Source organism: Brachypodium distachyon, chromosome 1 (assembly GCF_000005505.3).
Source record: "Brachypodium distachyon strain Bd21 chromosome 1, Brachypodium_distachyon_v3.0, whole genome shotgun sequence".
Taxonomy (NCBI): domain Eukaryota; kingdom Viridiplantae; phylum Streptophyta; class Magnoliopsida; order Poales; family Poaceae; genus Brachypodium; species Brachypodium distachyon.
Window position 1 is genome coordinate 2,059,082 of NC_016131.3, and position 16,360 is coordinate 2,075,441.

At 45.4% G+C, this 16,360-nt stretch overlaps 3 protein-coding genes across 5 annotated transcripts; 2 read left to right on the plus strand and 1 right to left on the minus strand.

The window, feature by feature from the left end:
* Nucleotides 1-31: 31 nt before the first annotated feature.
* Nucleotides 32-2,824, minus strand: LOC100837153 (probable acylpyruvase FAHD2, mitochondrial). 2 transcript variants are annotated; one of them, XM_003563188.4, is made up of 7 exons: nt 2,616-2,818; nt 2,334-2,508; nt 1,502-1,554; nt 1,122-1,184; nt 705-755; nt 499-616; nt 32-415 (listed from the first exon to the last, which is right to left on the minus strand). In XM_003563188.4, exons 1-7 carry the CDS (start codon nt 2,718-2,720, stop codon nt 300-302), a joined length of 681 nt encoding a protein of 226 aa, XP_003563236.1. In that variant the 5' UTR covers nt 2,721-2,818; the 3' UTR covers nt 32-299. The 2 variants fall into 2 exon arrangements, with proteins under 2 accessions (XP_003563236.1, XP_010227380.1); XM_010229078.3 differs by having other exon boundaries at nt 289-431; nt 2,616-2,824.
* A 4,877-nt stretch (nt 2,825-7,701) lies between these two features.
* Nucleotides 7,702-10,902, plus strand: LOC100830053. The gene is made up of 3 exons (XM_010231123.3): nt 7,702-9,110; nt 9,797-10,035; nt 10,429-10,902. Exons 1-3 carry the CDS (start codon nt 7,759-7,761, stop codon nt 10,458-10,460), a joined length of 1,623 nt encoding a protein of 540 aa, XP_010229425.1. The 5' UTR covers nt 7,702-7,758; the 3' UTR covers nt 10,461-10,902.
* Nucleotides 10,903-12,447: 1,545 nt separating this feature from the next.
* LOC100830360 lies at nt 12,448-15,950 on the plus strand. 2 transcript variants are annotated; one of them, XR_002961787.1, is made up of 4 exons: nt 12,448-13,826; nt 14,039-14,086; nt 14,631-14,755; nt 15,444-15,461. XR_002961787.1 is itself a non-coding variant. In XM_010229082.3 (3 exons), the coding sequence occupies exons 1-3, from the start codon at nt 12,556-12,558 to the stop codon at nt 15,470-15,472; spliced, it is 1,425 nt and encodes a 474-aa protein (XP_010227384.1). In that variant the 5' UTR covers nt 12,457-12,555; the 3' UTR covers nt 15,473-15,950. The 2 variants fall into 2 exon arrangements, 1 of the variants encoding a protein (XP_010227384.1); XM_010229082.3 differs by lacking the exon at nt 14,039-14,086 and having other exon boundaries at nt 12,457-13,826; nt 15,444-15,950.
* The last annotated feature ends 410 nt before the right edge of the window (nt 15,951-16,360 follow it).

The window sequence follows — 16,360 nt, forward strand, 5'->3', positions numbered from 1 at the left end:
GCACACAGGTTTCTGATGTGAAATGAATATCTAGGCACCCAATCTTCACCATTATTTTTAACACAAAAAAATGTCTTTTCAGTAGTATATTGCAGAAAGAGAGAGCATATGCCTCCGTCAATGAAGGCACAAGATACAGGTGCAACAACAAAGACCAGTAGTGTGCTCGGACATCTGACCAGAGATATTCCGAGGATTACAAATACAACAAACAGTGGGGACTCCAGAACTGTTGCCGGAATTGAAGTTGCTCAACGAAGTGGTGATGAGAAGAGGAACGCGCTCTGATTTCACCTATATTAGGCAGAAAATGACCGGTTGCGCCTCTGAACATCAAACTCGGCGTCAATGAGGCCAGTTATACCAGCTTTGATCTTCTGTCCTACTCGGACAGGACCTACACCCTCCGGAGTACCTTCAGAGGACACCCACTAAAAATAAGCCACAAACAGATACTTCAGTACACTAAAACAGTTTTGCATACAAAATATGTCTTACCAGTTAATATCACATCACCCTCCATCAATGTCATGATTGAACTGATATAACTGATCAGAAAAGGAATCTTGAATATCATATCACTTGTAGGCCCTTTCTGCCTAAGTTCATCATCAACCTGGAATGGATGCTCATTGTCGTTAGGAGGAAATATAGTGTTACTTCAGTTTGCAATAAATAACCTCGGGACATATTTGTATAATTACCTTCAACCAGAGCTCTAGATCATCAGGATTAGGGACAGCTGATTTCGGAACCTATTTAATGGAGAAACCATCAATAGCAAATATACAAAAGTGAAATCATATATTAACCACAATAGCGGAATCACATATATCAATGGATTACGGAGAACAATCAAATAACTGAAGCTGCAAGCTCACAAGTATTCCAACTTTTTTTCATGTTATCGCCTTAGTTACTAGTACTCCAGCATAATTTATGTCATGTGAATTATCATCAGAAGATTAATACATATTCCATAGGTTTTCACTGACTAGGTTTAATACGATAGTTATGTATATTTTTCAGAAACAAATATGTACGCATGAGGAATAAAAGAAGTCGCAGCTCACAAGCCGCCTGTTACACAAGTCTTTGAGTAAGAAAAATATTGGCATTACCACGGCGCTAATTGGAGTAAAGGTGTCCTGTGCTTTAGCCAAAGTCCAAGGAAGACCTGCAGACTAAAAGTTTCATAGGTTAAGTAACACAAGAAAGTTTGCGATAAAAAATATGTTAAACTAAGCACAAACACACCATGAGTTTATCAATTTCCTAATTTGTTGCTGAGTTTACTTGTGCAAGCTGAAACTTGACCTGGCCATTCAAAAGAAGAAACTCCTAAGACCAGAACGTGTACGTTTTTTCTGATTTTCTTTTCTTAAGTTGAATGTTCTACCTAACTGTTTAGTTTTCACTGCCATCACGAAATGGCAGAAGAAACCAACGGTAAACAACAGGTAGAAGAGGAGCAAATGAGACTATAGCTATTAGTGCGCACCTTAGCGACGGACTGAAGGTCCCTTGCCGTCATGTCCAAAGCCAGCGCATAACCTGGAAATCAGATTATGTAAGCAGTTATGTCAAGTTTAGCATGTTGCAGCACAAATATCTGGATAGCTTTTCATTGACTAGCATCGTTGATGCTTGCTACGAATAACAAGCACACAGAGTGAACCCCAACCTGATCACTTTTTAAGTAGTAAAAGGAAGAGGAAAAACCCATCAAACAAGACTACATATTAGTCAAACACTCATGAAGGTCTCAGATTACATAGATGTCAAGTCAAGTTGTTTTCACCTTGAGTATTCCGAAATTAAGATCCCAGAAGAAAATACATTGAGGACATGAAACTGAGGTTTAGACCATGAATTTAATGTGCTAGGAAGGAATATTCATTCGCCTGACCATGGGGAAACAGGTATTGAATAAGCATGTCGAATGCTGACGAAGATGAATATATTTCGCATTCCAAACTCCACATAGCATTTTTTCACCGGGACTATCAAATATGAAGAACTAATGTTTATTTGGAACTTATACAAATCATTGCCCGCACTCTCCATGCTAAATCCAAACCATTCCAATTGAGGAGTTCAAACTCCAACATTGATTTCAGCATGGGGCATATCCTAATTGATTTTTCAGGGGGGGAAAACTATATCAATTGCTACCAAGTACAGTACCAACTTCGGAAAAAACTCATGTCGCACGAATCCCCGGCTGATAGTTTTCTGTTGTCAGATCACTTGCTGAAACACAGTTCTTAAGAATGGAAGGCAACCGCCGCGTATGGATGGCGCGACATCCCCTAACAGTGGCCCCTAGTTACCTCCGACGAAGTCCATGGCGGATGCCTCGGGAACGTCGCGCGCGCGCCTGGAGATGACGACGGCGAGCTCGACCTCGTGGTGCAGAGACTCGAGCGGCTCGGGCACCTCAACGGCGGCGGTGGCCACGCCCGCGTGGAGGAACGACGAGGTCGGCTTCAGGAACAGCACCGGCTCCTGCAATCAACCCGCAGGACGCACGCAGCGCGCCGGCGTCCGGATCAGAGACCGCGAGGGAAGAAGAAAGGGGCGCCCTCAGGATCGGAGGAGGGGGAGGATCGGACCTTGGGGACGGCGTTGCCGAGCTCCTTGGCGTGGGCGGCGTAGTTGCGTCCCACACCTACGATCTTCGTGCTCGCCGCGAGGAGCCTCTGCGCCGCCGCCGCCATGGCCGGGAGAGAGCCGCGACTTCCGAGCTGGGGATGGGGCGCGAGCGACCTCGAGGTTGGAGACGACAAGCAACTGGCAACTGGCGTTGGTAGGCTCAAACGGAACGCATGGCTTCCGGCGATAAACGAGCCTACTGGAGCGCATAGAGCGGGCCCAATGGCCCATGCGAGAAGCCTCGTGGGCCCTGGCCTTTTTTTACTTCCATCTCAAAGGAATTCAAGACTTTGTTATTTGGTATAGCATGTTGTGTCGCTAAAAAAAAAATGGTATAGCGTGTTGTGTCGCTAAACAAAAAATGGTATAGCATGTTGTTTAATTTCTTTTCTGTATAGGATCTGAACTAATTTCGAAAATCGTCGTCCAAGTCATCCCACGAATTCTTGCTGAATCTACTGCCGTACAGATACAGATACTTATGACGATGCTGCTCCACTTTTGGAGAAAGGTGATTCTGGAGAAGGTACTGTAAAACATTGTCCACTTCCCCAAACCTGCGGCGGTGCTAAAGAGCAAGGCCGTCTTAAATATGTATGGATCTACATAGCTGATTCCTTTGAATTCTCATCATCACTCCTTAGTAGATCAATCAGTCAGTGTAGTTTTGCTAACATTTCTGATTCAGTTTTACAATTCAGATAGTAGATGATATTGCTGAAAAAATGCTGTCTGAAGATATATATATGGATGTAAGAAGCACCAGCTTCATTTTTTGTTTATGTTGCAATTAGCTGTGTAGATAGTGTACTTGCATAAGGAAGCTTTTACTACATTTTTTTTTTCAGCAGCCATGTTTTAGAGAAGCGAATGCTGCTTCAGGTGGTGTCTTCTCGCTTCTGAAGACATGGCCGAGAGGCTGTTTACAAGCGTCAGACACAAGCAGTACAGCTCTATGGTGCAGAGCTGGCGAGCTGCAGAGTGGAGATTAGTGCCCTATAACTCTGAGCAAATTGATTGTAACTGCTACGTAGTACATGATAATCGGTTATTCAGACTGTAATGAACGAGAGGTTGTGTAAGTCGGTGATCACTCGAGAAACAATTTTAACTTTGAGAAGTAGCGATCGTTGGTAGATGTATACTCTGCTTTTCTCTGCTTCTGTTGACTGTTGAGAAGGGGGTGGTATTTCTACTATTGCCGGCTCTGTGCCTGAAAAATGTTTGAAAATTGATTTCATTTCATAGTAACTAAATACTAAGATACAGGCTATTCGGTAAAACATATGTTGGGATAAGCACGAGACATCATATATGTTTCTCAACCAATATTTGCAATTGTTGCAACTAGTACATATCATCGGCAACATAAATTTTCTGTAGCTACAAGATACTACAGCTACATTGTTGCTAACCAAAAAAAGGAACTTTTCCTTTACATTGTGGTGGATCACGAAGCTACAGAAGACATAGATCTACGTGCTCAAGAGCAGTGATAGCGATGTAGGCGATGGCCACTGCGTCGTCTCGTCCATGCACTTCCTCAGCATCTCCGGCGAGAAGTCCGGGCAGGGCAAGCCGTAGATGACCTCGTCGGCCGCTGGTTCGTCAAGCTGCGTCGTCGTCAGTGCTCCGTAGTTGTTCTGGTCTTGGTCGGAGATGGTCTGCACGAGCCCCGCAGCGTCTTCCTCCGGCTGACATGTCGTGGTGCCCAGATCGCCTCCTGAGCCATCCACCATCACGCTGTTGGAAATGGGATAGGAGGCCTCGAATTCTTGTTCCATTTCCTGCCAGAAGCTGAAGGGCTGATGATCGATGACGCTGTTCTGGTCTTGGCCCGTGATGATCTCTGCAGCGTCTTCCTCCGGCTGAGCTGCTGGTGCATATGGCGTCGTGGCCAGATCGCCACCGGAGACCTCCGTCTGCCAGAACCTGAAAGATGGTGCAGGATCAAAGCTGGTACAGTCGGCGATTCCGAAGCCATCCGTTCCTTGCTCGTAGACGATGGGCAGGTAAGCGTCCGCTTGCTCCGAAGTAACCCATCTCGTGATCGGGTACATGTTGCCATCGTCGGCCATGTCGTAGTTGGCGTCCAGGTCACCGTAGTAGGTTTCACTTTCAATCCGCGGCCGCACGTTGGTTGTAGGAGCCTCCGGGTGGTCGCCGGGCGCCGCCTTCCTCTTCCTCAAGTTGATGGCGGGAGAATCTTCGGCAGCCGTCTTGTGTGAATAAGTGGAAGGGTAGACCTTGCAGAGCACGAGGCTGTCGCCTCCATGCTCCGGCGAGATGCCGTACTCCATCATGATCCACCCAGCCCTCTTCTTCTCGTCTTCCTCTTTCTTCCCCGACGACGGCGCCTTGGCCTTGGCCTTGTTCTTGACGACGTAGGAGAACCTCTGCACGTAGCCACCGAAGGCGCTCCCTCCGTCCTTCAGCGGCTGCTGCGATTCCTCCGTGTGCCACTTCTTGCCGGCACCGCCGTCGATCGTGCGCGACCTCCTCCCGGACTTCTTCTTCTTGCTGGCGTAGCGCACGGGGCTGAAGAAGTACCAGACCGGCGGCGACTTGTCGCTTGTGCCGGTGCCTGGCGCGGGCGAGAAGGGCCGCACCAGCTTCTCGGGCTCGGCGGAGTACACGTCGGCGTCGTGGAAGAAGCGAGCCTCGAATCTTGCGGCGAATTCCTGGCTGGCGCTGATCTTGCCGTGGAGGTAGATGTCGGTGAGCTCCTTGTCCGCCGGACAGAAGCTGTACCCAGGCGGCAGGGCGAGACCATCATCCGCGGCTGCCATCGTCGTCGTCGATCGTGCGCTCGCCGGATCGCGATCTTCTTGATCTCTGCCGCCGGCCGGCGTCGAGAACTGCTTTCGCGCTGTTTAGCTAGGATTAATGGGCGGATTGCAGCGTGCGCGTGTGGAGATCCCCGGCCGTGTGGCAATGACGTTATATGAAGGATGGTTGCCCGAGTTGAGCTCGGGACTGGACAGACTTGCCTCACAAGTTATATCCCACTTAACGAACAGGCCGTCGATCGATTGCCGCCACGGCCGCTGCCCGAGTTGAGTTCGGGACTGGATACGGAAGAATTAACTCCTCCTCTGGGCGCCAATCACAGAAATGCTGCATGATCCTGCTTCTGTAATGTTCTCAATCTGCTCTTTAATCGAAGTTCGAGTTGGAGCTTGATATATGGTTGCGTAATTGCATTGCAGAGTGGTGCTTTCGTGTTGGCTTTAGGCCCTGGCTGTCAACTGTTTGTTTCAAGTGTTTTCGGTTAATCTTCAGAACTTTATCAGGCTTATTGAGCCAGTTATCTTGACACTGGAATTTTCATGCCATGCCTGTAGCTGGTCAGGCGGGTGTTTTCTGTGTGTCTGAGGTGTGAAAATTGCTAATTTGTGTACATTGTTGATTTATTTTATTCTATTAACATTGTGTGCAATACCAAAGTATTGAGCTTGCACATGTAACATATATGGTTTTTTTTCTACATTTCTGGTGATTTTGTACATGTATGTGTTTTTTTTGCTGCATTTCAATTTGCGTGGCAATTTTTTATTTTAGATGTTGGAAAAAATATTTAATAGATTTTATTTTTTATTTTAGATGTTGGAAAAAATATTTAATAGATTTTTCCTTAATTATTATTTTGTATCGATGATGCTTTTTATCTATCCCAATTTATATGTGTTAGGCCCACATTCCATTGGCCCGTCGGCGGGACTTATCCGATGGCCAGAGGAGAGCGGCGCCGTTCCGCCGGCGAGAGGAGGGCACCGGTCGGCGCTGATCGAGCCGCGACGGACGAACAGAGAACTGGAAATGATGCATGGGATGGGGTGGGAACGGGATATTTTTTCCGACGTTAGGCCATAAGGTGGTGACATGGACATGCTGCATGTGCATCTTGCAAACATTTAATGAAAACAGTGGGGTCAACTTTATAAAAATTGATACTGGACATCTTCTATATCTAAGTAGGAGAACCCCACTATTTGAATTTGCTCAACATGCAAGCATGCCACATCATCACATAATTGCTATATCTAAGTAGAAGAACCCCACTATTTGAATTCTCTCAACATGCAAGCATGCCACATCATCACATCATTAATGTTCACACTTATGTAGTGGAAAACTCACATTTTTTTTCACACACATGCATGCTACTTTCCATCAATCTATTCCCACCAAAAATCTATCATACGAGCTATCCCCGCCAAAAATTATATCTATCATACAATTTCATTATATGTTTTAAATTTTAAATAATCTTTCGTTGCTACTCAATTTCACTCACGTATGTTAAATAAAAAATTATGCAACAACGTGCGTGACATCATCTAGTTTATGAAAAAGTTGCTCCACAATGTGCTAGCAATCAAGCAGTCAGCAAAAACGATGTTTACCGGAAACAAAACCATACAAGTCATACTCGGAATTCTTATGTTTCCGTGTAACGATAATTAAAAAATGTTTTTGATATCGAGATGATAATCGATGCATGGATTGTATCAAATCGTGGAACTTGACGGGGCTTGTTTCAAAGTTTCCTAATTGTAGTGGAACCAGGATTGAATAGGATCAAGGTTTTGGCTACCGAGCAGCCTTACGTTTACCGAATGGTTTTCAGGCAAATCTAAATAAAAAAATTGGATTTAAAATTTTCATGCAACAAATAGCTACGTTTTGAATGCTCTACCCCTTGTTAAGCATTTAAATAATATTTTTTCAAAATGTTCAGCAATTTTTGCTCGGAAAATACATTCAGCGTGAGACTCGGTAAATGCCGTTGCCCGACGGTAATCGGTAACAAAAACGCTGAATATGCCTCCTTAGTTTCTTCTCATTTTCCATCATGTGCTCGCCAATTTAACATACATATCACCCCTTCTCTGGGGATTACATATCGCCTCAAATTGAACTCAAATGTTTGACGAGAAAAATTCTAAACAAGAAAAAAAAAATGCACAAAAGCTCATACGGCACAGTAACAAAGTCGCGCAATAATAACCAAGTCCAATCCAACCTCGACCTGGTTGAGCCCAACCGTTCTGTTCTCTTCGCAGACCCAGACCAAACCCGCACCCAGCGACCACCACCGCCATGGCACGCCGCCGCCACTCGCCGCCGACCCTCCCCGACGAGCTCATCGAGGAGATCCTCCTCCGTCTCCCGCCCGACGAACCATCGTGCCTCCTCCGCGCCTCCCTCGTCAGCAAGGGCTGGAGCCACACCGTCTCTGACCCTGGATTCCGCCGCCGCCTCCACGATCTCCACGGGACACCCCCCGTGCTCGGCGTCCTCCACAACTGGAAGGATGCATCCATCCCACGCTTCATCTCCACCACCGCCTCGCCCTTCTCCCTCGTCGCCCCGGACCTCCTCTCCTGGCGGGCCCTGGATTGCCGCCACGGCCGCGCCCTATTCCTCTCCAACTCCGAGGTCCCGGTCCCGGATACTCTGGAACTCCTTGTATGGGAGCCAACCACGGGCAGCCAGTGGCGCATAGCAGTGCCCGGGGCGTTCCTGAGCGACTTCCCGAGCGCGGCGTTCAAGGACTACTTCCCGGACGCGGAGTTTGAGTGGAGGACCCCGACCGCGGCTGTGTTCTGCTCAGCGGACGGGTGCAACCACCGAGACTGCCTCGGGGGTCCTTTCGGCGTTGTCTTCGTCTTCTCCGTCACCTTCGAGGAGGACACTGACCACGCGGAGTATCTCACGTCGGCGGGCGTATACTCATCGGAGACAGGCACGTGGGGCGAGCTGACCTCGATTGATCAGCTCGGCAACTATACAGACGTTTCCAGCGTGCTCGTCGGGAGATCTCTGCTCTACTTCATGTCGGACGGAGGGGTTATCCTGGAGTATGACATGGCCAGGCACGCGCTGGCTGTGTTGAAAACACCATACCCCGACATCCCTACACCATACTCCCACATCTTTGAGAGATGGAACCTCATGCTGACGAAGGACGGTGGACTGGGGGTTAGTGAATGCTTGGATCTAGAACTCAAATTGTGGTCAAGGGAGGAGAGTGGCGGCACTGATGCACGGTGGGTTCTGACTCGGGTAATCTACTTGGACAAGTTGCTACCAAGTGCTGCTCTCATCAATCCAGAAGACTCATCAATCTCAGTGCTTGTGTTGGGCTTTGCCGAGGGAGCAAATGTCATTTTCATCATCACGCTTGCTGGCCTTTTCACAGTTGAGTTACATTCGGAGCGGGTGAAGCAGGTGTGCCATAAGAATAGGTTCTGTAATTTGATTCCAATTGTCAGCTTCTACACTCCTGTGCCCCGAGTTGAGCACTCTGCCCCGCGGGCATCGAACCTTGGTGAGGACAGGGCAGGGGAGCGGCACAAAGTAGCAGAGCATGTGCTGCAGCTGTTCGATACTTCCGAGGAAGGGGACTTTGTCAATGTTGACATCAGCCACCCCGTCGACCTTGAGACCAGGTTAGGACCTCTTGTCCCGAATGACTCTCCTACTGGGTGACGTGCTTACTGATGGAATGCAGGAAAAAAGATCTTTGGTTTGTAGTTTGGTACTCCCTCTGATCCATAATAAGTGTTTTGGATTTAGTACAAAGTTAGTATAAGTTTGTACTAAATTCAAGACACTTGTTATAGATCGGAGGGAGTAGATGACTTCTGAAGCCAAGGTGGTTACTGAGTGTTGTGTTCCGCGACAAGCACGGCTATGCACGTTGGTGTTTGAGGGATTCAGCGAGTCCAACTAGCATTAGTGTTAGTCCATAGCCATATTTGGGAGTTAGGACCTGGCATCTTTTTCCATGATGTGTGTATTCGATGAGCATCAAATCAAAGTGTAATTACTGGAGTAATAAGTGTTATCCTATTTGGGGAATGTTGTATGTCTCCAGTAGGTACCGGCTAATTGCAAATGTCTCGGAGTCGTGCAGTTTATTTGTATGGTATACTTCAGAATTGTGCCTGTGCAAACACCAGCCAGTTGTTAGAAAAGGCACTCAATATAACATAGTTTGCACCTCGTCCGATCAAAATGGTTGATGGAATAGTTGTACCTGTGTTGTTGTATCTCAGATTACAGCAGCTTTCATGCCGTAAACTATATCCTTCACAATGGTACATTGCAAATTTATGCATTTGTTTTCACCTAGGATTCGATGTTACGGGGAAGTTGCTCCAGCTTGTGCTAGCACATTCGGCAATTATGGACATGCCTTGCTCCACAAAGCTCAGGAGGTGAACCATGCTCTGGGTGATGTTTCCAACAATGCACCAAATGAAGAATTAGTGAAGGGTACAACCAGCAAAGATGATGCTGGGAACTCAACGATCTCTGGTAGCAATGTTGAGGATGTTGCTCCACCTTTGGAGAAAAGTGATTCTGGAGAAGGTACTGTAAACCATTGTCCATTTCCCCATACCTGTGGCGGTGCTAAATAGCTGATTCTCTTGAATATATATGGATCTAGATTGCTGATTCTCTTGAATTCTCATCATTGTTCCGTAGTAGATCATCGATGCTGTTTTGCTAATATTTCTTATTAATTTTACAATATAGATAGTAGATGATGTTGCAAAAAAAAAAATTGCTGTCTAAATAGCAATGCCATATAAAATATATAGGGATCTAAGAAGCACCAGCTTCATTTTTTCTGTTGCGATCAGCCGTGTAGATAGTCAGATAGTGTACTTAACAATGACAAGAATTTAGGATCGGAGGGAGCTTTTAGTACATTATTTATTTTTCAGCAGTCATGTTTTACAGAAGTTAATGCTGCTTCAGGTAGTGTCTTTCCGTTGACGTGTGGCTTCTGAAGACATCGGGTGGCTGTTTCCACTAGCGTCAGACACAACTCTATGGTGCAGAGCTGCAGAATGGAGATTAGTGTCCTATAGCTCTGAACAAATTGATTGCAACTGCTACATGATAAATGGTGATTCAGACTGTAATGAAAGATGCTGTGTAAGTCGGTGATAGCTCGAGAGACAAATTTAACGATGAGAAATAGCAGTTGTTGGTTCAGGCACACTGTTTTTCTCTGTTGCTCTGTGAGAAGGGAGCAGGATTTCTACTATTGCCGACTCTGTGCCTGAAAAATGTTTGAAATGAAGTCACTTTGTTCATCCACCACACAAACTGTGGTAATGTACCGCCCATTACAGCGCATACCTGGAATATGGTTAGCCCTGATCCTGTATGAGTTTGCTGTAATTTTTTAAAAGAGAGATGAATTTGCTGTGATTGATATTACCTAAATCCAAAGGGGCGAGCAACTCAGAAGTCTTGAGCTATAGACAATGTACAACTCCATAACACTTCATCCGTAGAGAGAGAAAAGAACATAGCTAAATTCAGTTGATTTGGGTGTACTATATTGCAGCATAATCTACAGAAGGAAAGGTGTTTAAAGTTTCAGGGAACCTATGAATTGGGCTCTCTAATAATGTTTCGTATATCGGTGATTCAGACTGTATTGAAAGGGGTTGTATAAGTTGGTGATCCTTTTTTTCCGAAGAGTATAAGTCGGTGATCACTCGAGAGACAATTCTAACTTCGAGAGATACTCATTCTGATTGTCTCAAATTTGTCCAAATATGGATGTATATATACGACTAAAAAGCGTCTAAATACATGTAATATTTCGACAATTAATATGGATCCCTCCGTTTCCAAATAAATGACATAGATTTATATAAATTCTTATACAAATCCACGTCACTTATTTCGAAGAGTATTTTCTAAGACACAAAAAATTATGTTGGGATAAGTAAAAACGAATATGTTTATGAACCAATACTTTCAATCCTTGTAACTAGCACAGCTCTTCGGCAACATAAGTTCTTTGAAGCTACAAGACACTGCAGTCACGTCACATTGTTGCTAACAAAAAAAGAACTCTGCTTTTACATTGTGGTGGATCACGAAACTACAGAAGACATAGATCGACGTGCTCAAGAGCAGTGATAGCGATGTAAGCGATGGCCACGGCATCGTGTCGTCCATGCACTTCCTCAGCATCTCCGGCGAGAAGTCCGGGCAGGGCAAGCTGTAGATGACCTCGCCGGCCGCTGGCTCGTCAAGCTGTGTCTTCGTCAATGCTCCGTTGTTCTGGAAAAAGTTCAAACAATATTCTAAGTGGTTTAAGAAATCTGGATTTGATCAGAATGTCAAATTTTATTCATGCTTGTTTTTAAATATATTTCAAACAATTATTAAATTTTATGAGTCAGAGAGAAAATAAGGGGACGTGGTCGAGAGTCAGATAATAACGCTGAGTGGAGGAGTGTAATTTGTGAAATAAGAGAAACTCAATGCGCAAAAGATATAGGCTTTAGCTAACCGACAATTGAGTTTGTATATGAAATTTTACACATATATAACATCATTTCTCTAACACATATATTTTTTAGATGAACTCTCCGCGTTTGTTTTCACCGGATACATTGCCTATCATCTACTACGTGTGAGCACTAATTGTCCTCTCAAATCGAATATGGCAGCATATGTTTGTACTCCTTCCGATCAGTATTACTTGTCACAAATTTGTCCAAATACGAATGTACCTATGTGTAAAAAGTGTCTAGATACATGTAATATTTCGACAAGTAATTTCGGCCGGAGAGACTACCAACTTTGTACTAAATCTAAATCTAGACACTTATTATGAATCGGAGGAAGTATCCTCAAATCTACTCCGTATATTTTACCTGCAAAAGGCTAACGATGTACTGCAGTGATTGTTTGAGAGTTACTGTAATATAAAAGCAGGAGAGGAAAATTGAGAGAGCTCTGAATCATTCCGTCCACCGGTTCCATAACCACAACGCAACCTCCACCTCAACCTGGTTGAGCCGAACCATTCCACCTCGTCCCTCGCCCACACGCAACCAAACCCAGCGAGTTCCAGCCATGGCGCCGCCGCCACGCCGCCGCGACTCGCCGCAGGAGCTCCCCGACGAGCTCATCGTGGAGATATTCCTCCGTTTCCCGCTCGATGAACCATCGTGCCTCCTCCGCGCCTCCCTCGTCAGCAGGCGCTTGTACCGCGCCGTTTCCGACCCCTTTTTCCGCCAACGCCTCCACGAGCTCCACCGCACACCCCCCGCGCTCGGCTTCCTCCACAACAGGGACGACGAGGACATCCCGCGCTTCGTCCACAGCACCGCCTCAGCCTTCCCCCTCGCCGCCCCGGACGATCACCCCAGCTGGGAGGTGGTCGTCGATTGCCGCCATGGCCGCGCCCTATTCCTCATCCACTACCAGGTTGCTAGGGAGCTCCTCATCTGGGAGCCAATCACGGGCGCCCAGCACCGCGTACCTGTGCCCGCGGCGTTCGAGAACCTCTGCCCGACCGCGGCCGTGTTCTGCCCAGTGGAGGGCTGCAGCCACTACAACTGCATTGGGGGTCCCTTTCGCGTGGTCTTCGTCTTCGCGGTCGATGACAACGATGAGGCCAAGTTTTTCACGTCGGCGAGCGTTTATTCGTCGGAGACGGGCACGTGGGGCGAGGTGACCAGGATACTCAACCGGGCCGTCTGTTTTTCTTCTCCATACAGGTCCAGCGTGCTCGTTTGGAGGTCTCTGTTCTACTTCATGGCTGACGGATCCGATATCTTGGAATATGACTTGGACAGTCATGCCCTGGCTCGATTGGAGTCACCAGACCCCTACACGGATACATTTAGCCTCATGGTGGCAGAGGACGGTGGACTGGGAGTTTGTAAAGTCTCTGATCCACAACAACTCAAATTGTGGTCATGGCAGGAGAGTGATGACGACGACACTGATGGACAATGGGTACTGAGTCGGGTCATCTACTTGGGCAATTTGCTACCAAATGGTGCTCTGCCTCTGAGTTCACTATCAAAGCGTGTGTTGTTCTTTGCCGAGGTAGCAAATGTCATTTTCGTGACCACGGATGATGGAGTCTTCACAATCGAGTTACAGTCGGAGCGGGCGAAGAAGGTGTGCGACCATCACTTCTGGTGTTTGGTTCCAGTTGTCAGCTTCTACACTCCTCTGCGGTTGTTGAACCTTAGTGAGGAAGCAGGTGGTGAGGAAGGGGGAGTGAAGGAGGAGAAAACAGTAGAGCGAGCTCATCAGCTGTTCGGTAAGGGGACCAATGCTGTCAAGGAGGGGGACTTTGATCACTCCTTCATCAACCACGACCTCAAGACCAGGTTAGGGATATGCTTTTGAACAGCTCTCCTGCTCCAGGATGTACTTACTGATGGATTGTGGGGAAAAAGAACGTCTGATTAGTTCAGTTTCCTTTTGGATCAGCTGCTATTGTTGATTTGAGCCTTTGAGGTTTTTTTTAGGAAAAGCCTTTGAGGTTTTTAGTTTGGGATATGACTTCTAATGCGAGGTGGTTACTGAGTGTTGTGTTTAGGTTTGATGTGTTTGGCGGCAAGCACGACTTTGTTATGTGAGGGATTCGGTGAGTCCAATTAGCATTAGTGTCATCCCATATCTATATTTCAGAGTTAGGACCTGGCATCTTTTTTCATGATGTGTGTATTGCGATGATCACAAAATCAAAGTGCAATTACCGGAACTATAGGTCTTAGCCTTTTTTGAGAAATGTTATATGCCTCTCCCATACTGGCTAGCTGGAAATTGTATCATTGTTGTTCAGTTTATTTGTATGATACTTCAGAACCGTGTTTGAGATTCTGTGGAAGCACTAACCGGTTGTCAGAAAAGGCAGTTAACAGAACATAGTTAGCACCTTGTGTCATCATCAAGAGGGTTGATGGAATTATTGTAGTTGTGCTATTCTATCTCAGATTACAGTAACTTCCATTACCTTGTGTTGTAGCTTTTTTTTAACAACGAAACACTGGAAAACATACTCCCCTGTTGTCACTTAGGGTTCCAGGTTATGGAAAAGTTGCTCCACAATGTGCTAGCACGTTCGACAAATATGAATGTGCCTTACTATATGAGGCTCAAGAGAATGATCCTTTGGTTGATGTTTCCAGGAGTGTATCAAATGAAGAATCAGTGATGGGTACAAGCAGCAAAGATGATGCTGGGAACTCAAAGATCTCTGGTAGCAATATTATGGATGCTGCTTCACCTTCGGAGAAAGGTGATTCTGAAGAAGGTATTGTATATCATTGTCCCTTTCCTGGATCCATGGCGATGCCAGGATTATATCACTCTGTGGTGAATACATGATTTTCTCTGAAGTTTGCAGTGTTCTCCACATTTTTGTATGAAATTTCACTTGTATGATTAGTCTCTGGAGGAAGTTGTGGTATCAGGTGAGCCCACAGTTTTAACGTGCCACTGACCACTGCCGCCCCAGACAGTCTTATGTGCACACAAAAAATGGCCTTGTACTCCTGCATATGCAAACTGATAGTCTCATTTGGGATTTGGAAGGAACTGCTTGCCGTTTGGCCTTTTGAATTCTCACAATCATTCCATAGGAACATTTAATCAATGTTAGTTTGCTAATAGTTCTTGTTCAGTTTTATAATATACTCATAAAAATGTTTCTTTCGTTGCTCATAAAAAGCTTGTGTTATGGGTTTAGTATATTTAAACGCTGACTGGTGCATATGTCAGCTATTTCCTTCTAAATCTATATATGTATATTTTTGTATCCCTTTCCTCTACATTTCAAATAGCAATGCCGATTAAAAAAATATATACACATAGATCTACAAAGGACTGGCTTCATTCTTTTATTCTCTTGCAGTTTCCTGCCTAAATAGTGTACTTGCATAAGGTAGCTTTTCACATTTCCATCAGGAGTTTATGGTTTTTTTCCATGGTATTGTATTCAGGGTCCAAACTGAACTCTGACAAGAATTAAGGCACCTCAAAGAAGTGAATACTGCTGAAGACATGGTCTCAAGATGGCGTCTCAAGCTGCAGAGTAGGGATTAATCTCCTAAGGGTTCGTGTGGAAGGATGCTCCGTATTGGGATGATTCAGACTCTCTTCGTTGTAAGCTCAGTGATCATTTGATAAACGTTTGATAGCTGTCATGTGCATGTTTCGTCAATTGCAAGAAAACGATACTCTGTTTTCTGTAAGACTTGTTTTGTCTGCTCTTGCCGCAGTTCTGTGTTGAAAAAAAAATGTTTGTAAGGGTTCGGGTAGATTTCTAATTCTTAGAGGCAGGCTGAGGCTATCCAAGACATATGTTGTTTGCAATCAGCATTTGTATTTTGTATATGTTCTGTCTGGGACATAACAATTCATTTTTGCCCAAAGGAATTTCTCAAAACTTGCAAAGATAGCGTGCAACCTGTTATGCACTCACATCAGTCAGATTAGTATTTTTTTTCTGAAGAGTTGAACAGAAGATGTTGCTTGCCTGGATTTGCTGTGATTGATACTCACTCCGTCCCATATTAAGTGCCATTCTATTACATGTATCTAGACACTTTTTGGGTATAGATATATCCATATTTGGACAAATTTGAGTCACTTAATATGGGACGGAGGGAGAATTACCTAAATCCAAAGGGGCGAACAATTCAGAAGTCTTGAGCTATGGACAATGTACAACTCAGTTGATTTGGGTGTACTATATGTCTATATTGCAGCATAATGTACAGAAGCAAAGGTGTTTAAATTTTCAGAGAACCTATGAATTGGCTCTCTAATAATGTTTCTATATCGATCGTTGATTCAGACTGTATTGAAGGGGGTTGTATAAGTCGGTGATCACTCGAGAGAGAAATTTCAATTTAAG

Excerpts from the sequence above, each read along its gene's own strand:
- LOC100830360 (XM_010229082.3), top strand. The coding sequence starts at position 12,556 with ATGGCGCCGCCGCCACGCCGCCGCGACTCGCCGCAGGAGCTCCCCGAC. Across the intron at positions 13,827-14,630 it reads AACCACGACCTCAAGACCAG|GAGTGTATCAAATGAAGAAT; the intron begins GTTAGGGATATG and ends TGATGTTTCCAG. Across the intron at positions 14,756-15,443 it reads GAAAGGTGATTCTGAAGAAG|GGTCCAAACTGAACTCTGAC; the intron begins GTATTGTATATC and ends TATTGTATTCAG.
- LOC100830053 (XM_010231123.3), top strand. The coding sequence starts at position 7,759 with ATGGCACGCCGCCGCCACTCGCCGCCGACCCTCCCCGACGAGCTCATC. Across the intron at positions 9,111-9,796 it reads CCCGTCGACCTTGAGACCAG|GATTCGATGTTACGGGGAAG; the intron begins GTTAGGACCTCT and ends GTTTTCACCTAG. Across the intron at positions 10,036-10,428 it reads GAAAAGTGATTCTGGAGAAG|GTAGTGTCTTTCCGTTGACG; the intron begins GTACTGTAAACC and ends ATGCTGCTTCAG.
- LOC100837153 (XM_003563188.4), bottom strand. The coding sequence starts at position 2,720 with ATGGCGGCGGCGGCGCAGAGGCTCCTCGCGGCGAGCACGAAGATCGTA. Across the intron at positions 1,555-2,333 it reads CGCCATGGACTTCGTCGGAG|GTTATGCGCTGGCTTTGGAC; the intron begins GTAACTAGGGGC and ends TCTGATTTCCAG. Across the intron at positions 416-498 it reads GGGTGATGTGATATTAACTG|GTACTCCGGAGGGTGTAGGT; the intron begins GTAAGACATATT and ends TGTCCTCTGAAG.